At 43.2% G+C, this 22,525-nt stretch overlaps 1 protein-coding gene across 1 annotated transcript in view; it reads right to left on the bottom strand.

The window, feature by feature from the left end:
- Positions 1–2,201: 2,201 nt before the first annotated feature.
- The window catches only part of LOC115466829 (oocyte zinc finger protein XlCOF22-like), an 82,693-nt gene continuing 62,369 nt past the window's right edge, over positions 2,202–22,525 (bottom strand). The window contains exons 5-6 of the mRNA XM_030198375.1: positions 8,137–8,250; positions 2,202–5,046 (exon numbers count right to left, since the gene is read on the bottom strand). Of these exons, the coding sequence (XP_030054235.1) occupies positions 3,575–5,046; positions 8,137–8,250 (1,586 nt within the window). The 3' untranslated portion in view covers positions 2,202–3,574. The remainder of the gene's footprint in view (positions 5,047–8,136; positions 8,251–22,525) is intronic.

The following is a 22,525-nucleotide window of genomic DNA, read 5'->3' as shown; positions in this document are numbered from 1 at the left end:
ACGCCTCCTTGGGGTCGGGTCCAAAAGAGAACAGTCCCAATGGCTCTGTACCGCAGGAGCCCTCGAGGCAGGTGGAGACCCACTCGATGGCTCACTGCTACCAGCATGGGGGGCCCTATGGACAGCCATCACTTGCGCTCCCGACGTTGATGCACTCTCTGATGCCGACATTGACACCGCCGTCGATGACCTCGGTACCGCTGCTGACGGGGCTCCGGAAAAATCACGGCGGCAAAATCAAAACTCGCGATGATGCCAAAAAAAGGCACCAAAACAAGGGGAAAACCTGTATGGGCGGCCAAAAAGGCCGCGCACGAAAACGAAAGGAAACTTAAAAGGAAAAACACTAAGAAATAAAGGTTTGTTTTTGTTTTTTTGACCAAGAAAGAGCTCGACGAGGAAAACAAAAAAAAAAACGAAGAACAAATGGACAGCAAAAAAACAAAGCTGTGAGGACTCTTTCTGGGGCGCAGAGCAGCGAAAAAACAGCCACCCCGACCGCGGAAAAAAGGAGACTGAGGCACGTTTGCTACGGGCGGGAAGATGGGCGCGCATGTGCTAGGAAGATTCCGTTCCTGGGGCTGCCGTCGGACGTCACCCATATATGTGAGAACAAGCAGCCTGCTTGTCCTCAGAGAATTTTACTTTCTTGCTTTTTCCTCAGCATTTCTACACCTCAGATGTTTGAATGGTTACATAAACTATAATAATCATTCAAATATGATGTTTGGAGTTATATATACTAGTGTTTTTGTTTAGTAAAGCAGGGACAGAGTCATATTGTCTTCTGCTCATAGCTCCATTTTTTATATAGGGGTCCTTTTACTAAGATGCGCCGAAAAATGGGCTGCGCTAGCGTAGGCGCATGTTTTGGGTGTGAGCAAAACCATTTTTCAGCGCAACTGTAAAAAAGGCCTTTATAAAAATTTTTGCTGAAAATAAACGTGCGTCAAAATCAAGATTGTCGCACGTCTATTTTGGGTCTCAGACCATACTGCCGGCCATTGACTTAGCGGTAAGGTCTCATGCATTAACTGTGTGGTAATCATCTACACACATAGAATGACGATTACTGCCTGGTTTCTGCTGCGTGTCAGAAAATAAAAATTATTTTCCGGTGCATGTAGCGGTCACGTGTCAAAAATGAAATTACCGCAAGGGCCATGCTGTAGCCAGGCGGTAACTCCAAATTGACGTGCGTTGTACGCATGTAAGTGCCTATGCAGCTTAGTAAAAGGGCCCAATAGTTCCCTTTGCTTGAACTGTAATGATTCTTTATACTGATTTTTCCACTATTGTCCACAGATTAACGGCATCACTTTTCTTTTTATTACGTCAAGAGCAAATGTTTTACACTATCGTATAGTGTTTTTCAGCATAATTTTGATAAAAGATAATGGCTAACCAGGACATTCCTTTGACCATAGTTTCCTGGAATATCAATGGTTTAAAGCATCCAATAAAAAGAAAAAATAAACATTCCTCCAATTTCAATGCTATTTAACTGGCCAGAATGACTGCTGACTGGTTAAATAGCGCTTAACCAGCTATCTGTTGATATTCAGCTAGGGATAACTGGCTAACCTCCGCTGAATATCGCTGTTTAGCGGCTAGCAGATAGCTAGTTATGAGGGGCATTTTCAATATGACGTCTAAGTCCAACTTTGGATGTTTTGCAAAAAATGTCCAAAATCCAAATAGGAAAGAAGGTCATTTTCAAAAAAGAAAAATGTCTATTACTACTACTTATCATTTCTATAGTGCTACAAGGCATACGCAGCGCTGTACACCATACACAAAAAAGACAGTCCCTGCTCAAAGAGCTTACAATCTAGATAAGACATGAGACAGACAGAACAATTAAGGGTAGGGGAATAAAGAGGTGAGGATAAAGGATAGGGCAATAAGTGAAGGGTACTGAGTAACAGAGTCATGGTTAGGAGTCGAAAGCAGTAGCAAAGAGGTGGGCTTTAAGCCTAGATTTGAAGACAGCCAGAGACTGAGCCTGACATACCGGCTCAGGGAGTCTATTCCAGGCATATACTGTTCCGAACAACGTTTTGTGATTTGGACATTTTGTTTTTTGGTCTATTTTTTTGAAGAAAAAAAAACGCCCAAGTGCAAAATGCACAAAATCAAGCCATTGGGATATAGAAGCAGCCAGCATTTTTAGAAGACTGGTCCCCCTGACATCCCAGGACAGCAATAGGGTAGATAGACCCAGTATGGCTATTCTTATGTTCACTGCTCCCTAGTTCTCTGTAGAATTGTTAGGGGTTTTTCTAAATATCTTATTTTGATATCTCTCATTTCTGTTTTCATCATAATTCCTCAATTTTTGTGCTTCAGCTTTTATTTTCAATTTATTATTGGCGCTTATGAATATAAGATCTTCCTCCATGAATGCAGCATATTTCAATTTGATATTTTGGATCTTCCGCAGTATCTTTGGTAATCGTGATCCTATTAGGTATCCTTTTATCCAGGGCACCTCTGTTTGCAAAGATGTTATATCTCTTTCAATGCGAGTTGTCCCAAGAAATTCTCTTTCTCTTCTAGACCAGGAGTTTCAATGGTAAAACCGTCACTGTAATAATTTTGCCTGCACAATAGTGTATTTGGTTAATTTCAGTAATATCCAATGGCTGGATCCTTATACAAATTATGGCCTTATTCATCTTATTTAGTCTTGGTTTTAGATTCAACTAGGGGTAACCTTTTTCTCTCCTGAAGACCAGCAAATTTATCTATATCAATATAAGTCAGCAACTCAACTGCTAATTCCTCCAACTCTGGGTCCATCTCCTGCAATTCTTCTTCCTCTTCAGTTGACTTCTATCCCTGCCCCTAATTTATCATACTATCTTACATTTATCCACCTCCACTCAGCTATTACAGAAACTTTCTCTATTGTTGCCTCCAAATGCTGTGAGTCATTTCATGCCTTTTCAGTTCAGCTTTTCTTTTGCAAGAGTTATCCTATTTAAAACATTTAAATAGTTTATGTACCATATGAGCCATTTTACGCAGTTGCAGGTTTCTTTACTGACTGAACCTTTTATCACATTCAGAACTTTATGAATCACTTTATGCCATTGCAGTTTCCTTTTCTGATTGAAACCTTTATCACATTCTGAACATTTAAATGGTTTATCCCCCATGAGATAAAACCAAACAGTGGAGAGCAGTCACAACACCTATACAGTTAAGTATGCAATAAAAACGTTTAAAATGATTCTTCATAAAAATGTCAAAAGGACGATGTGTGAGTCATTTTATGCCATTGCAAGTTGTTTTTCTGATTAAAACATTTATCATATTCAAAACATTTAAATAGTTTATGTCTCATATGAATCACTATATGCCATTGCTGATTTGGCCTTGCTTCTAAAACATTTATCACAGTTGGAACTGTTAAATCATTACTCTCCTATATGAATCATTTTGCGCCCCTTTTACCAAACTGCAGTAAAAAGGAAATATCATCACATTCTAAACATTTAAAGGGTTTCTCTCTTGTATGAACCCTTTCATGCCGTTTGAGCTCAAAAATGCTTTGCCAAAAGTTATCATATTATGAACATTTAAGTGGTTTCTCTCCTGTATGGGTCAACTTGTGAAGTTTTACAAGTGATTTCCTTGTGAAACATTTACCACATTCTAAACATTTAAATGGTTTCTCTCCTGTATGAATCCTTTCATGCAATTTCAGCTCAGACATGCTTTTGAAACATTTATCACATTCTGAACATTTAAATGGTTTCTCTCCTGTATGAATCCTTTCATGGACTTTCAGGTGGCATTTACTTCTGAAATATTTATCACATTCTGAACATTTAAATGGTTTCTCTCCTGTATGACTCCTTTCATGGACTTTCAGGTGGCATTTACTTCTGAAATATTTATCACATTCTGAACATTTAAATGGTTTCTCTCCTGTATGAATCCTTTCATGAAGTTTGAGCTCAGACATGCTTCTGAAACATTTACCACATTTGGAACATTTAAATGGTTTTTCTCCTGTATGGATCCTTTCATGGACTTTCAGGTGGCATTTACTTCTGAAATATTTATCACATTCTGAACATTTAAATGGTTTCTCTCCCGTGTGCATCCTTTCATGAAGTTTCAGCTCAGACATACTTCTGAAATATTTACCACATGCTGAACATTCAAATGGCTTCTCTCCTGTATGAATCCTTTCATGCCGTTTCAGGTCAGACATACTTTTGAAACATTTATCACATTCTGAACATTTAAATGATTTTTCTCCTGTATGACTCCTTTCATGCCGTTTGAGCTGAGACATGCTTCTGAAACATTTATCACATTCTGCACATTTAAAAGGTTTCTCTCCAGTATGGGTCAACTTGTGAAGCACTACATGTGATTTCCTTCTGAACCATTTATCACATTCTGAACACTTAAATGGTTTCTCTCCAGTATGAATCCTTTCATGCTGTTTGAGCTCAGCCATGGTTTTGAAACATTTATCACATTCTGAACATTTAAATGGTTTCTCTCCTGTATGAATCATTTCATGCCGTTTCAGGTCAGATATGCTTTTGAAACATTTATCACATTCTGAACATTTAAATGGCTTCTCTCCTGTATGAATCATTTCATGCCGTTTCAGGTCAGATATGCTTTTGAAACATTTATCACATTCTGAACATTTAAATGGTTTCAATCCTGTATGCGTCCTTTCATGAAATGTCTGCTGAGATTTCCATCTAAAACATTTATCACTTTCAGACCAGTTAAATGCTTTTTTACAGTATCCAGATAGCTTAGTTTTGTTAGTACTTTCACAGTCATTAATTTCAGTCCTAAGCCTGTTTATGTGGCTTCTCTTTTCTCTGTCTAATTTTTCTCCTGCCTGGGCTTCTGCTTTCACATTGCTCATTATTATGCTACTGATGATAGCTCCCTGACAGTCAGCTGAAGGATCAATGCCATCTCTGGAGGGGTCTCGCTGTTTCCATTCCTTTTTCTGCTGTTTATTGCACTTTCTCACTCTTTCACTATTATTCCTAAATCCATCATCTGTTGAATAAAAAAAAATAAGAGTATGATCCTTAATTTTACAGCTATGGAAAAAACAAAGGCAGCTGTGAGGGGCAGGAGCGAGGAGAGTGCGTTCCTACTCTGGGATAGATGTAGACCCGGGGAAAGGGACGGAAAGGAGGGAGCTTTGTCAGGAGGGTGGGAGGGGGTGCAGGGGGTTAAAAAAATAATTCTTTTTAAAGCGATATGGGAGGCAGCCCAGTACTCAGTAGCTCATGTCTTGAGAGAGCCAGCTGGTAAATGCAAAACCCTGGGCCCTCCAAAATGCCACCCCCTGTACTGCCCCTGACCTGACCACTTTTTCTGTGAGCAGTCAGAGGCAATATTCAGTAGTACTGCCTGCTTTACTGCCAATTAATTTGGGGGGCTCAGGCAGTCCCAGGGGATTTAAATGGACAGGAGCCTCTGCTGCCCATTTCAATTGCTTTAAATATTGGGCTTTGGGTGTTCACAATTACAAACTCACTGCAAGCATAAATGTCTTGAATGAGATATCCCCCAATGTGTGTGTAAATGCCAATATTCTGACTACGCAATATTCTGTTAACTTTCATAGGGAGACATTTAGTCTTTCCTGATCATTTTTCTTCCATTAGTTCCTCCAGAACAGTTCAGATGAGGGGGTTTTGCACTCCTACCAGCAGCTGAAGAACCTAAAGAGCATGTTCTGTAATCAAAACACTGGGTTAGTTCTGAACTGCTCAGAAGGAACTAAAGAAAAGAAACCTAAGATCACATGTCTCCTTCCTTAGCGTTCCTCCAGAGCAGTTCAGATGTGTGGCAAATACCATAACAATGACCTTATCAAGGGTGGGACAGTAAAATCCATGGACTACACTCTCTATCCAAAGACTACATCCTGTCTTGCCTGCAAATCCAAACTATAATGCCTTAAAAAAAAAAAACCAAAAGAATGCCCAGGACGCCTTACAAATTTCTAGATGTGCCACCGGACCACTCACTGCTCAGGAAGGAGCTTGTCCCCTCGTAGCATGCACATTTAGCACTTCTGACACCAGGCAACTTCTAAGGCAGCTGTTCCCAAACTGTGGCTCATTTGCAAAATCCTCATTTGGGTTAAGAAGCAGTTAGCACAGCACTAGCATTCTCCTCTTTCCCGCTACCACTCTGCCGGGCAGCTGCCTCTCAGGGTTGGCGGCAACAGTGGTGAAAGTAGCAGCAACCCACAGGGGTCCCTCTCCCTGCGCTCAAGGCTGATAGTTCTGCTGGTCCTTCCCACAACTATCAGCTTCACATGTAAGATGAGAGACCCACGTAGCCTGGTGATATGTTACACTGCTCCTGCCGACTACAGAGGCAAACAGGTTGAGTGCTGAGGGGGACTGAGAGAAGAAAAAGGCATTAGTGAGAAGCAGAAACAAAGAGAAAGGGCTGCAGAACAGGGGGAACAGAGAAAGAGAGTAAGAGGCTGGATGGCAAAGGAGACAGAGAGAGAGGGTGAAGAGCTTCTACTACAGCAAACATAGAGAGAGAGAGAGAGAGAGAGAGAGAGAGAGAGAGAGAGAGAAAAGGATCCATGACAGTGGGGGAGGAGGAAGGGGAAATCCCGGTAGGGCAGTTCACAAACCTACATTTGCCTAGGGCCTGATATAGTGTTAATCTGGCCCTGGTGGAATACCCAGGAGATCAAACGATTGAAAGGTGGGAGACTAAGTTGTGGGTTGGAATGGGATGCCCCATAAGAGGCCTGACTACTGCCGATCCAAAATTTCTGAGTGTTATTATCTTGTCAGATTCAATTGCTCTTCCTGTGCCTGGGGTTAGGTATCCTAATAACTTCAGGATTAGTTAATAGTGTGTGTTATCTTTAAATCACTCCCTTGACAGGTACTTAAGATATTTTACTATCATTCTGGGTGTTTTGCATAATACATTGTCTCTGAATTCATTTTTCATTGCTGCCAATTAGAGAATGACACAGGGAAAAATTTGTCCCCGTCCCCATGGATTCTCTCTCTGTCACCACAGGCTCCATCTCCATTCCCGTCGCTGCAGGCCCTGTCCCCGTCTCGTGGGCTCTGTTCTCATCTGCAGAAGCCTCGAACACTTATGATTTTATATTGAAATGTTTTCATTAAAGTATAAAAAGGAACAATATCCTGTGCTACTGTGGTTTAAAAATCACAAATAGAAAACAATAACAACAATGAGCAACTATAATAACCCCACCACCACCACCTTCTACCCTTCCAACCCCAACCATAGCTCACTTCTGCTACCCCAAGGAATCTTAATTCACCCTGTTAAAATGTTCAGGGGTACAAAATACAACCCATTCTGTCTGCCCTAGAGGGGAGAAATATGCCCTATGAAGCACTGTTATGATTTTTTAAATCTGCGGATGAATAAGAAGTCATCAACAATTTCAAGTTCTCCTGTCTTCCACAGTCCTTCCTGCAATAGAATATATCTTCTTAGAAGATGTGCTGGTAGCAGGATGTACAGGATCCTGCATGCAAATTTTGCTACCAGAAAATAAAAATATTGTCGTCTGCTATCAAACATAAATAACAGTCCAGTTCATTACAACACTTCAAGGCAGAAAGTGACACGGGGACAAAGTTTGTCTCCGTCCTCACAGGCTCTCTTCCCCATCCCCGCCCCTGTGTCATTCTCTACTGCCAATATTGTCTAATAAGCAGCTTTTCTATTTTTATTAACATCTGAGCCTTGTGTCCGATGGTGTTTATGTTTTAGGACTGCGAGTGGGAAGTCTTGATTTAATTTAATTACCAGAGTACTAATTTACCATTATTTCTTTATTTTTGCTTCTCACTTGTTGCCATTCCTCTCCTGGGGTTTGGCAAAACGTAATTTGTCCCCTAGTCAGTCAGATTTTCAGGAAATCCACAATGAATATTCATGAGAGAGATTTGCACGCACTGCCTCCACTGCATGCAAATCTCTCTCATTTGTGCATATCCTGAAAACCTGACTGGCTGGGGTACCTCCAGGACCAGGCTTGGGAACACTGGCAGAAAGTGTTTATCTGGACTCCATAAGGCAGTTTTATAAAGATGAGCAACAAACAAAATAAAAAAAACTTGCCTGTTACAGGACAGTGAACCTGTTCAGATGTCTCTGATTCAGGATGATCCATGAAGGGGAGATCTTCCTCTTGTTTAATGTTCAGTGAGAACACAGATGTTACAACTGGGAAGCCTGTGATGAGAAAATAAGGGTATTCAGCGAGCCCTGATAAAATCTGTTTTCTAATATAAGCTTAAGTTCCCACATCTTTGATGTTGATGATCCATCTCCTGTGATCTGAAAATGCAAAGCCCTTTAATTCCAAAACATTCACTTACTTGTTCTGGGGTCCTTCATTTTTTCTTTTCCCTCCAGTTCAGTGTTGCACAAAATATTTCTAGGCAGTTCAAAAAAACTGAGTCACCCCATTTTTGTATTCCTTACACTATCTGCTTTATTTAAATTAATGTTGCTGGTTTTTAAAATACTAAAAGGGATGGCCCCAGCAATGTTATGACTTTATATACTCCTTGAAGAGATTTGCATTCTTTGGATGACGTTCAATTTCAACTTCCACCATGAAATGACATGTGTTCACGTGATACAAGAAAGAAAACGATTCAAAGACAGGGTCCAGTTAGACTGAACTTGTCACCAACTCAAATACGACGTCAACCTTTATATAAGATCTTTGGAAATGCACTGGTGCCTCAACATGCTTCGATTGAACGCGGACCCATTTACAATGCAAACAGCTTGTGGACCTCAACTTATCGTTCAGCCTCTTCAGGTCTTATTGAGTTAAACTGGCAATTAACAAACAATAAACCATCAGCTCTTCCCGTTCATGTGCAGAATATACTAAAGCACTGCACAAAGAAATGTCTTCTATGTTTAAATCTTTCTTTATTAATGATAACACGATTACATATACCATTCTCCAAACAAACAGAAAGAAATGTGACATCATAAATACATACTGTCATCATACATACTATGGTAACTGTATTTTATACATTTTCTCCCCGTACCCCCTGCTCCTCCCCCCCATCCTATTATTCCCCCTAAACTCATCCCAAAGATCAACCAGAAGAACCTAAACACCAGCCTTCCTCCCTTATCTCCTCTTCCCCCCCATGTCACCCTACCACATATATAGTATCAGCAGTGGTTAGCCTGTCTCTTATAGCCCGCCTCTGCCGAACATGCAAGTTGGTCTGTCCCCACCTCCACCCCCCCTCCATTCTCCTCCCATCCATCCCCCCCTTTTAACCCACACAAAGAAATCTCTCCTTCTGCTTCTTTATCACTTATATCGAAATGGAGTTCAAAACCAAACTACGAGCTCGCCCCGGTAGTGACTGGATATACGACTCCCAAATTGCCCAAAATTTTTTCTCTCTTTGAACTGCATATCTAGCATCTTGTGCCTCCACCATCAGCAAAGCATGAAAGGCGTTCCTCCAATGCCAGATGTTGGGCACAGCTTCTTGTTTCCAGTGCTGCATTATACACTGCTTTCCTATAATTGTATCTTTATATATTAATGTGCGTTCTCCCCTGCTATATAATCTGCTGTCCCTCACCAATCCCAGTATTACATCCTTTGGCATTAATCGGATATCTTACTTATCAAAGCCCCACAATATCTTAGAATCTTACTCCAGAAGTCTCTGATATATGGACATGTCCACAACATGTGCAACAATGTCACATCCAGAGCTTCACATTTGTAGCATTTAGGCTCCTCTAGGCGTCCAGCATAATATGCCTGTTTGGGCAAGAAGTATGCTCTAGTAACAATTCTATATTGCAGCTCTCTATGTCTTGCGCTATGCATATGTGCGTGTACCTCTCGTAATGATTGTATTATATCTCCCTCCCGTATTTCAACCCCACGCTCTTCCGTTTACTTCCGCCCTTTGTCCTTATATCTTCTATATGGATTAACCAGGCTTACTGCTCTATATAGCGCCAATACTGTGGTTTGTACATTCTCCGTTGGTCGAAAAAATTGTTCCAGCATCTTGTATATTCCAATAGAGCATTTAGCCCTTTTAATTTGATTTACATATTCATAGATCTGACATTATGAGTACCAGTCCACATTATCCCTCCCCACTATATTTTCCAGACTCTCTAGTTCTTCTCTCCCCTGACTCCAGAAACATATCTGCTATATATATACTATTCCCCTTTGCACCCATCCTATCACCCTCCCTCTTGCCATTCCTGGCCCAAAATCTGAATTTCCAATCAATGGTAACATATCCGTGCACAAGGGGTTCTTTTTCAATATGAGTATTAAGTAATGCCATGTGCGTCTCATAACCTGCAGTAGAGTATGTTTTCACCACTTCTGAGGTGTTTGTTTAAATGTTACATGGAGCAAGAAATCAAAAGGTGTGAACTCCTCTGTACCCAACACCCAGTCCGCCACATGTCTTAACAGACAAGTCCAATTATACCATCTTATATTAGCTAATCCCAACCCTCCCATTCTCCATCCTCCATATAATCTCTCTAACTTTATCTTAGTTTTTTTGCCACCCCAGCAAAAACGCGATAGCATTGACCTAAGTTGTTTTAGATCTTTTTGCATAATATGTAGGGGTAATTGTCGCACAACATATAACCATCTGGGAAAAATTATCATATTGTACAGACCAATTCTCCCACTCAGAGACAATGGCAGGTGCTGCCACTGTAGTAGCTGCTGCTTCGTATCTTGCAGGAGTCTTTCTATGTTCCTCTTATACAATGTTCTCATATCCGCTGTCAGCTTTACTCCCAAATATGTAAATTCCTCTTCTGCCTACCTCAAGGGGAATTCCCCTATCCATCTCTCTCGTAACGTAGGATTACTGGGTAGCCCCTCTGACTTTTGAGTATTTAGTTTAAACCCCGAGAACACTCCGTACTCTGCAAAGCTTTCCAATAATACCGGAAGGGATTTATATGGGTTATCTAGGTGGACCAGTAGATCATCAGCAAATGCTAATATCTTAAATTCCCACCTTCCCATCCGTATCCCTATAATCTCCGGATTTCCCACAATCTCACGTATCAAGGGATCCAATGTCAACGCAAATAATAAAGGGGATAATGGGCATCCCTGTCTTGTGCCCCTACTTATTGGGAATGCCTGTGCTTGAGTGCCATTGGCCAATACCCTTGCCATTGGTCCATTGTACAGTGTGTGTATCGCCTTTTGAAAAAAATCCTCCAAACCCATATGTGTGTAATGTGTGGAACATAAAGTCCCATCTTACCCTATCAAATGCTTTTTCAGCATCAAAGCTTATTAGCAGAGTACCTTTTTGCTTGTTGCGTACCCACTCTAATGATGCCAATATCATCCGAATATTTTTGACTATTTGTCTCCCCAGGATGAAACCCACCTAAGGCTTTGCTATTAGCTCAGGTAGTATTCCTGATAACCTCTGTGCCATAATCCCTGCAAGTAATTTTGCCTCAATTTATTAGCGATGTAGGTTTGTACGACTCTGGTTTAGTCGGATCTTTTTCCTGCTTGAGAAATACAATTATGTCTGCTAATCTGAGCGATGTTGGTAACTCACCAGCTTCCACAGAAGTATTAAAAAGGTCCGCCAGTGGCTGTACTATGTCTACCTCCAATAGTTTATAAACTTTTGTCCGGTATCCGTCCGGGCCCGGTGCTTTATTCAATGCAGTTCTCTTTATTTCCCTTCTGATTTCCTCCGGGTCTATACACTTATTCAATCTCCTGCTTTGCTGCTCTTATAACTTAAGGTAGCTCTAAATTACTAAGATACATCTCGGGGTCCAGCTCTTCCACTGAGTCCATCTCATACAGTTTCCTATAGTATTCCTGAAAAATCTGTTGAATCTCTTCATCAGTGTGCACTAGATTTCCCGATGCATGTTGCAGTGATAATACTTTTTGCATACCTGTTTTTTGTCTCACCATTCTGGCTCAAAGTCTATCCTGCTTATCCCCATATCTAAAAAGTTGATATCTATAATAAGCGGCCAATTTAATTGCTCTTTGGTGGAGCAATTCGTTAATCGCTGCTTGCATGGCCAACAGCTGTTCTCGAGTTTGTTTTGTGGTGGTACAATCATATATTCTCCGCAGATATGTCAGTTGTTTCCTCAGCCTAATTATATCTTTATCTCTTCTTTTCTTTTTTTGACTGCAGTACGCAATTATCTCCCCCCTCAATACTGCTTTTGCCGCTTCCCAATAAAAGATTGCATCGGAACTATGTATCCCATTATGGGCCTTATTCCATTCATTTATCCATTAAAAATACTAAGAATGCTTGGTCATAATATAGTTCCAGGGCAAATCTCCACCTTTTTTTTGTTTTGTTACATTTGTACCCCGTGCTTTCCCACTCATGGCAGGCTCAATGCGGCTTACATATACAGGTACTTGTTTGTACCTGGGGCAATGGAGGGTTAAGTGACTTGCCCAGAGTCACAAGGAGTTGTGCCTGAAGTGGGAATCAAACTCAGTTCCTCAGTTCCCCAGGACCAGAGTTCACCTTCTTTGGATGTTCCGCCCTTTTTGCTCTGTCAACTCTATATACACCGCTGCATGATCTGAAATTATGGTCGGATCTATGCCCGTTGTTTGGATCCTTGCCAAACTTCCCTCATCCATCAATATATAATCTATTCGGGATTGAGTGCTATGTGCACGTGAGTAATGTGTGCAATCTCTAACTTACTACTACTACTACTACTATTAAACATTTCTATAGCGCTACTAGATTTACGCAGCGCTGTAGAAATGAACATGAAAAGACAGTCCCTGCTCAACAGAGCTTACAATCTAAATTGGACAGACGAACAGACAGCTAGGGGTGGGGAAATTGCAGTGGTGGGGGTATTGAGTAAGAGAGTCATGGTTAGGAGTCGAAAGCAGTACCAAAGAGGTGGGCTTTAAGCCTAGACTTGATTACAGCCAGAGACTGAGCCTGATGTACCGGCTCAGGGAGTCTATTCCAGGCATAGGGAGCAGCGAGATAGAAGGAACGGAGCCGGGAGTTAGCAGTGGGGGAGAAGGGGGACGACAGGAGACATTTACCTAGCGAACGGAGTTCACAGGGAGGAGTGTAGGGAGAGATGAGAGCGGAGAGATACTGAGCAGCCGCGGAGTGGATGCACTTGTAGGTCAAAAGGAGAAGTTTGAACCGTATGTGGAAGCGGATAGGGAGCCAGTGAAGCGACTTGAGGAGAGGGCTAATGTGAGTATAGCGACTCTGGCGGAATATAAGACATGCAGCAGAGTTTTGGACAGATTGAAGGGGAGATAGATGGCTGAGCGGGAGACCAGCGAGAAGCAAGATGCAGTAGTCTAGGCGAGAAGTGATAAGGGTGTGGGTAAGGGTTTTGGTAGCGTCCTCGGAAAGGGCGAAACTTCAGGATTTAACACCCGCCACACATCAACCAATCCCAACACTTCACACAGCAGCGGTATACCTTTGGTAGCGTCCGGGGCCTTTCCATTCTTGTAATGTGATCTATCTAGGACTGGGTCCGTCACTATATTAAAATCTCCTCCTATGATCATCTCTGTGTGTTGGATCGCCTGTAGCTTACTTATAATATTCCTATAGAATTGTTTATGGGGCATATATATTACCCAGGAGCAGGGAGATACCATTTATCCATACTCAGGCTATTATATATCTCCCTTCAGTATCCACATATAGTTGCTATTTTTCTACCTGAAGAGATTTATGAAATAAGATCACTACCCCTGCCTTTTTTCCCACCGCTGGGGCCTCTATCATATTACCCACCCACCAAGTTTGCAGTTTCTTATGTTCTGCAGAGGATAGGTGCGTCTTCTGCAGCATAGCTATCGAGGCTCCTTTCTTTTTTAAATTGTGCAGTATTTTCTTACTTTTAATGGGTGAGGATATACCGCCCACATTCCATGAATATATTTTCAGTCCCATTACAGTATTATCTCCTGCGGTCTTATTCTCTGCTGCATATTCATTATCATTAAGCAAGCATGTTGTCCCAGACCCAACATCCTCATCTTTCCAATTATCTCCCGCCTTCTTATTCCCATATTGTCTTGCATACTTTTCATGCTCCCTCTCATTCTTCCTTCCATCATCCATTCACCATTCCCACATCCATACTCTGTGTTGTTTCCCCATCATCACCCTCCCCCCTTCCCTCCCCCTCCCTACCTTTCGCCCATACCCCATCTGTCTCCCTGTTCTCTCCTCTTCCCCTGTTAGAACAAGTCACCTTTTGTCGCCCACGCCTCCCCCCCATTTAATCTAAGTATCAGAATCGCCCCTGACTTGATCCCTCCCTGTGTATTTCGTAACCAACCCTTCCGACCCATTCCCTTTGCTATGCATTGCCAAAATGTCTTTCATCTATTATAAGTCTTTGTAAATAAACCTGAAGTTGGATTTTCTTCCACCATATAGCTATCCCATCACGGTCTCCCCTCCACGAGCACTATCACACCGCCTCTTCTTTGTGTCCAATATTCAATGTATTTTCCCCCAGCCAGTCCTTCCACCTGATCTGTAATCTCAGTTATCTGTCTGCTGAGGTTACCTCTGAGTTCATTTGTTGTATATATGCCTTCGCTTCAGCTGCCTGTTCAAAATGTCTGGTTGTACCGTCAGCCATTATCTTTAATTTCGCAAGGCATAAAAGTGCAAAACGAATCTTTTTCTTGAAGAGTTCTGTACAGACCGGCGAGAAAGTTTTCTGTAGCCGTTGCACATGTTGCGAATAATCCTGGAAGCACAAAATATTTTGTCCCTGATAAGCAAGTTGGCGACCTTTTCATATCTGTCAAAATTTGCTGTTTATGTCGAAAATTTAAGCTTTTAAAGATGACCACTCTCGGCCGATTCATCGAAGGTTTGATCGGTCCGATCCGATGTGCTCTCTCCACACAAAAGTGTTGTAGTCTGTCTCCCAGCTGCAGCGCACACAGAATTCACTCTTCTAAGAATGATGGTAGGTCTTTATCCAAAAGTGTCTCTGGTAGTCCCACCAAACGCAGATTATTCCTTCTACTGCGGTTCTCCAGATCGTCCACTTTCGCTTCTAACTCCACCACCTTCTGCTGCAATTTCGTATGCGATTCTTTCAATGTCGCCGTACTGTCCTCTAGGTCTGAGGTACGCTGCAGGCCCGCATCCAGCTCCAAACAAATATTATCTATTCGTTCGTGTGCCTCTTCTGCCCAGTCATAGATTTGTTGCAATTTTTTGTCTAGTGCTGCTTCTACCGCCGCTGTCACTTCTGCTGTTATTTCAGCCACCCATGCCGATCCGACCGTTGTTTCTCACAGTGTACGTGGGTCAGCCATTTTGTTTTCAGGTGGCCTTATCTTCTCCCTTTCTTTCCGTACCGTTTTGGTCGTCATTTCACCTCTTTTGCTATATCTGCCTGGTTATTCGCGGGGTTAACCACCTCCTCTGCTAGTACATCCAATCTCTCCCGATTCTTTCATTATTTTGCTGATTTTTCGCCGCGTAAAGGGAGACGCGCACGGAGTTCTGCTTTTTAGCGTCTGCCCCGTCTCATGGTGTCACGTGACCAGCAAGAAATGCCTTCTAAAAGTAAACAAAAAAAAATGGACAACCAAAGAAAAACTAAATGCACTGGATATGCTAAAGATGGGCCCTACTCAGGCAAATGTGTTTTCTAAGCTTGGTGTTAGAGAAGCAACTCTTCATGGCTGGATCACGAAAGAGTCCAAGCTAAGGGAATCCATCTTGGATTTCGACGAGAGTGAGGGTTTGCAAAGGAAGAGAGATTAAAACTCAGCACAGACAATGATTTGGATAAGGCTGTGTTCACATGATTCACACAGGAAAGGGCAGAAGGAATGCCAATTTCTAAGGCCATTATACGTCATAAGGCAGAGTCTCTGAAACAAAACCTTGACAGTGAGCAAGGAATTTCAAAGTATTTCAAAGCAAGCAATATAGATGGTTATGGTGTTTAAAACATCGTCACGGGATTTGGCAAGTTGCCATATCAGGTGAAATTCATCCAGCTGGCACTGCTCCTGCTAATGACCGTGCAGATAAACTACGCACCTTAATAAATGAATATGGATAATCTCCAGAGCTAATCTATAATGCAGATGAAACGGGGTTCTGTTACCGAACGCTCTCAGACAAAACACTTGCCTGCAAAACTGATGAACAAAAGGCAGAGGGCTTCAAGGAGATTAAGGATCATGTAACACTGCTTTTTTGTATGAACAAAATGGGTTCACGCACACAAACTACTCTGCATTGGGAAGTCAAAATCGCAAGTATTCAAAAGCAACAGCAGCACTCAAGAATGGTATCATGAGTATTTTGTGCCATCTGTTTGGGCTCATACGAGGCAGCTTAAACTTGAGCCAAAGACAGTCCTCCTTCTCGACAACTGTCCTGCGCGTTCTTCAGTGGAAACACTTACCAGCAAAAATGGAAAAATCAAGGTAAGCTGTCTTCCCAAAAACATCACCTCCAAAATACAACCGCTGGACCAGGGAATCATTTCTACTTTTCAGATGAATTAAGTAAAATATTTGCAAAGGTTACTAAAGGCAATCTGATTACTTGGGTTAGCTTCAAAGGGTTTGCTTGAAGCAGTTTCCTTACAATCCAAACTATATAGAAGAAAGGTCCCAATTAACTTTCTTTCTGAGACGTTCTGAAAGAGGACATTTCTCTGGGTAAGTGACGTGATTGTGCTTGGTAAATTAAAGATTAGGTTTATAAGAGGAATTGTATGTTATTGATAAACACAGAATTAAAAAGAAAAAAAAAAGATCCAAGATGGCGACGGTATGAGAAGCGTTACCAGACACGCCTCACTCTTCCCTGAAAACGCCACGAAGTTGATACTCACCTGAACCCGATATGGGGAAAAGGAGAGGCAAAGTCAGGGAGATTCCCTCTCTCCCAGACGGGACAAGTCAACTCCAGCAGGCCAAAATGGAAGATTTTGCAGTTGCGCTGGGCCCCGGGAAGATTTCTACTCCGGTAGCTGAGGCTGGCGCTGTGACGCTAGCCGACAATGTGGATGGGACTTCCCTTAGCCCCGTTGAACATGCGGTCCCTCCACAACCGGGAAGTGAATGTATTCAGACGAGCCCTGTAGCTCAGGCTCAAAGAGGAGAGCAGAGCTTGCAGGGAGGGAGCCTGCTGGAGACAAGGGGAGATCAGAGGGACAACAGCTTGGGAGCTCCAGAGTTGACATCGGCTCCTGTACTGCATGCACAGACAGTGAGTTTCCTGGAAAATGCTGCTAAAGCACCCCTTCCTGAGCTGACATTGAAGAAAATGGAAAAACCAGCCGTAGTGATGTTAGAGTCACTATGGGACTTAACCTTTACTGCACATTCCTCCCTACAATCTGTGGTAACTAAAAATGCTGAAATTATTAAGACTATCAGAAACTGCATTAGCCCAATTGCAAAAGACTGAACATCAAGCCGCGGAAGTAAAATCTCTTACTGAACAAACTCAAAAATTGGAACTTGTGGGTCAAACATTGATTAAGGATAAGAATTTTACTCTACGAAGGCTGGAATATCTGGAAAATCAGTCTAAGAGACTCAATTTGAGGCTAATAAATTTTCCTAGTTCGCCTCTTATTACTCCAGTACAAATGGTAAAAAAATACCTTGTGGAAATATTGGGTATGTCAGATAATTCACTACCACCAATTACTAGAGCGTTTTATTTGCCAACTGATCCTAGAGTGGAGTCAGGAAAATTTCCTGGTGGTGCAGCGATGAATTTGACTACCTTTTTGGAATCATCGTTAGAGATTATAACGAAAAGAGCTACATTAATAGTCTCATTTGCTTTAGAAATAGACCGGGATGTAGTATTGAGACTTTCATTAAGACACTTGGATTCAGTTTTCTTGGGGTCAAAAATAAGGATATATCCAGACCTATCAAGAGAGACTCAGAAGAGGTGTAAGGCCTTTCTGGCTTTGCGTACAAGAACTATGGCAATAGGAGCTAGTTTCCTATTGAAATTCCCTTGTGTATGCAGAATTGTATTTCAATCTAAACAGTTCCAATGTTTGACCCCCAAACAACTAGCGGAATTTCTAACTAGTAGGGAGGAGGTTAATATAGAGGTTTAAACCCATATGTTCACTGTTTAACAGCCTTGGAGTGAATCACTCGGGACGTGATGCTTCGTTAATATAAATTTCTAATGTATAACTATTTCTTTTAGATTATATGATTAATCTTACATCTTGGATAGATTTCTTACTCTTGTGGTCGATATTTGTTCTGATACTCAAAAATGATATGCTTGTTTACAATTTATTATTTCCAAATTGTGTATTATCATTCATAAATGTGAAATTATGTTTGTTAAAAATCCTAATAAAAATATTTAAAAAAAAAAAAAAGAAGAAGCAAACTTTATTAACTAGTCTCCATACCCTTTAACCCATAGTTGTAAAACTTGAATTTTCTGCCACAGCATTAACAGACAGACTCTAGAAGGCACAGCAGGGCCTAGTTCAGTCCTTATTCCCAACCCCTACCCAGCTCCCACTCACCCTTAGCTCAACATTTATAGTCAATTATTCTAATTAGAACAAAAAGAGGGGAGGGAATAGGACTTACATACTGCCTTTCTGTGGTTCTTGCAACTACATTCAAAGTGGTTTACATAGTATATACAGGTACTTATTTGTACCTGGGGCAATGGAGGGTTACGTGTCTTGCCCAGAGTCACAAGGAGCTGCAGTGGGAATCGAACCCAGTTCCCCAGGATCTAAGTATGTTGCACTAAGAGTTTATATTCGAGTACTGATAGAATTTAAAAATGAACTTGCAGAACTATTGTTAGTAATATGTAATTTATCTTTAAACTCAAGCATAGTACTGGAAGATTGGAAGGTGGCCAATGTAATGAAATTTTAAAAAAATGTTCCAGAGGAGATCCGGAAAATTACAGACCAGTGAGCCTGACATCAGTGAAGACCAAAATGATAGAGACTATTATAAAGAACATAATTACAGAGCATATTCAAAAGCATGGATTAATGAAACAAAGCCAACATTGATTTAGTGAAGGGAAATCTTGCCTCCCCAATCTATTACATTTCTTTGAAGGGGTGAGCAAATATGTGGATAAAGGTGAGCCGGTCGATATTGTGTATCTGGATTTTCAAAAGGTATCTGACAAAGTACCTCATGAAAGACTCCAGAGGAAATTGGAAAGTCATGGGATAGGAGGTAGTGTTCTATTTTGGATTAAAAACTGGTTAAAATATAGAAATCAGAGAGTAGGGTTAAACGGTCAGTATTCTCAGTGGAGAAGGGAAGAGAGTGGGGTTACCAAGGGGTCTGTGCTGGGACCGCTGCTTTTTAACATATGTATAAAATTATCTAGAGATGGGAGTAACTAGTGAGGTAATAAAATTTGCTGATGACACAAAGAGGGGCATAATCGAAAGGGACGCCCAAGTTTTTCTGAGGACGTCCTCGCGGGACGTCCCCGTGAAGGGGCGTGGAAACCCGTATTATCGAAACAAGATGGACGTCCATCTTTCGTTTCGATAATACAGGTTCGGTACCAGAGGCAATTGAAGTGGAGCCACCACCAGCATCCGGCGGAGATCCGCATACCACGAACGCCTTGGCCAATCTGGAGCGATAAGAATCACCAGACCTCGGTGCTGTCGAATCCGCAGTAGGACTCTCCCTATCAAGGGCCAAGGAGGGAACAAGAAGGAGTGGCCTAGTGGTTAGGGTGGTGGACTCTGGTCCTGGGGAACTGAGGAACTGAGTTTGATTCCCACTTCAGGCACAGCTCCTTGTGACTCTGGGCAAGTCACTTAACCCTCCATTGCCCTAGGTACAAATAAGTACCTGTAAGCCGCATTGAGCCTGCCATGAGTGGGAAAGCACGGGGTACAAATGTAACTAAAATAAAAATAAAATAAATATAGGTGCTCTGAGGGCCAGGGTTGAGCTACAGCATCCAACCCCTCCTAGTGAGGATCTCTCCTTCTGCTGAAAAAGCGAGGTACTTTGGCATTTGCACTTGACGCCATGAGATCCATTGCGGGAGATCCCCATTTGGCACAAATCTGAAGAAAAACTTCTTTTGCCTTTTTCCATTCCACCGGGTCAACTTGGTGCCTGCTGAGAAAATCGGCTTGCACATTGCTCTGACCTGATATATGAGCTGCTGACAGAAGTTGCAGGTTTAGCTTGGCCCAGAGGCAAATCTGAGCGGCCTCCGCAGCCAGGGCTCTGCACTGAGTCCCGCCCTGGCGATTGATGTAGGCCACCGCTGTCGTGTTGTCCGACAGAACCCGAACAGCAAGTCCCTTCAGAGTCTTTTGAAATGCCAGAAGAGCCTGGACTATCGCTCTCAGTTACAAGCAACTGATGGACCATCCCGCTTCTGCGGTTGTCCACAGACCCTGAGCATAGCGTCCTTGACAATGCGCTCCCCAGCCCAACAGGCTGGCATCTGTTATCACTGGGCACCATGAAGGAAGCGCAAGCGACATTTCTTGGTGCAGCTTGCTGTCAGAGAGCCACCACTCCATACTGAGCCGGGCCACAGGGAGCCACTTTAGTCTGCGTTGATATTCCTGGAAAATTGGAGACCATTGTTGAAGCAGGGCAATCTGCAAAGGCCTCATATGCGCTCTTGCCCAAGGAACCACCTCCAAAGTGGCCGTCATCGACCCCAGCAGGTGGACAAAGTCCCAAGCTCACGGGCGATGCATCCGCAGGAACAGATGGACCTGATTCTGAAGCTTGCACCGCCTTTGATCGGGGAGGAAGCCCAGCCCCGAAGCCGTATCGAACCGGACCCCCAAACCCTCGAGAGACTGAGAGGGGGTCAGGTGACTTTTGGGTTTATTGACCACCCAGCCTAGCGCCTGCAGGACAGAAACCACTCTGGCCGTGGCCATACGACTCTCAGCTGCAGAATCCGATAGGATGAGCCAGTCGTCGAGGTAGGGGTATACCCTGATACCCTCTCACCTGAGGCAAGCAGCTACGACCACCATTACCTTGGAGAAGGTACAGGGAGCTGTGGCTAGGCTGAAAGGCAAGGCCCGAAACTGGAAATGTTTTCCCAACACCACAAAGCGGAGGAACCGCTGGTGTGGAGGCCAAATAGGAATGTGCAAATAAGCTTATTTTAGGTCCAGAGACGTGAGAAACTCTCCTGGCTGACCCGCCGCAATGACGGAGTGCAGGGTTTCCATGTGGAAGTGTTGCACTCTTAACGCCTCGTTGACCTTTCTCAAGTCGAGGATCGGTCTGAAAGACCCACCTTTTTGAGGCATGACAAAATAAATGGAATAGCGGCCGCAGCCGCGTTCGGCGGGAGGCACTGCGACCATCACTCCTAGATGCAGCAAGACTTGTAAGGTCTCCTCTACCGCCGCCCGCTTTAAGGCAGTGCCGCATCGGGACTCCACATACACGTCTCTCACCGGGGCACCAAATTCCAGTCAGTAACCTTCTCTGATCAGGTCCAGGACCCACCGATCTGAGGTAATCTTGGTCCATCTCTCTAGAAAGAGGGAAAGACGTCCTCCTGCTGCAGGCAGTGAGGAGTGGACCGGTGTCCCATCATTGTGGCGAACGCCCTTGAACTCCTGGACTAGAACTGGCCTCTGCGGAACGCATGTCCGAGCGAAAGGAGTTCCTCTGCTGAAAACGGGAACGTTGAGTAAACCCAGAAGAGTGCCCCGGGCGATACCTACGAGCTTCACTGAAGCGAGGTCTGGAAGAGGAGGGAAGCATAGCACCCCGGGAAGAAGGCCGTGGTCTATCCTCGGGTAACCGCTGGGGCTTAGAGTCACCCAGGTCTTTCACAATCTTCTCCAATTCCTCTCAAAATAATAGGAGGCCCCGAAAGGGTAACCTCACCAGTCTTTGCTTAGAAGCCATGTCAGCCGCCCAATGCCGTAGCCATAGAAAGCGGCGGGCAGCAACTACCACAGACATCTGTTTAGCCGAAGCTCTGACCAGATCATAAAGGGCATCAGCCAAGAATGACAGGGCCAACTCCATCCGCGGGGCAACCTCAGAGAGGCAACCCGCACCATCCGCTGGGTTTTCCACCACCTGCTGTAACCAGGAAGGACATGCCCGGGCTTTATAGGAACTGCAAACAGACGCCCTTAAGGCAAGGCCCGCAATTTCAAAGGACCGTTTGAGCGCGGATTTCAGGAGCCGGTCCTGCACGTCTCAAAGCAACTCCTCCCTCCACCGGGAGAGTGGTCTTTTCACCGCAGTGACCAACGCATCCACTTTAGGCATCCCCAAAGGGGCCAAGTGCTCCTCACGCAGAGGGTAAAGCTGCCCCATAGCCCAGGCCACTTTAAGGGCCCATTGGGGTCAGACCATTGAGCAGAAATAAGCTCTTGGATGGAGTCATGTAGAGGAAAGGCCCGAGCAGGCTTCTTAGTACTCGCCATC

This window comes from Microcaecilia unicolor, chromosome 3 (genome assembly GCF_901765095.1).
Source record: "Microcaecilia unicolor chromosome 3, aMicUni1.1, whole genome shotgun sequence".
Classification (NCBI taxonomy): domain Eukaryota; kingdom Metazoa; phylum Chordata; class Amphibia; order Gymnophiona; family Siphonopidae; genus Microcaecilia; species Microcaecilia unicolor.
The sequence above is the reverse complement of the archived record's forward strand: the minus strand, read 5'-3'. Positions and strand labels throughout refer to the sequence as shown.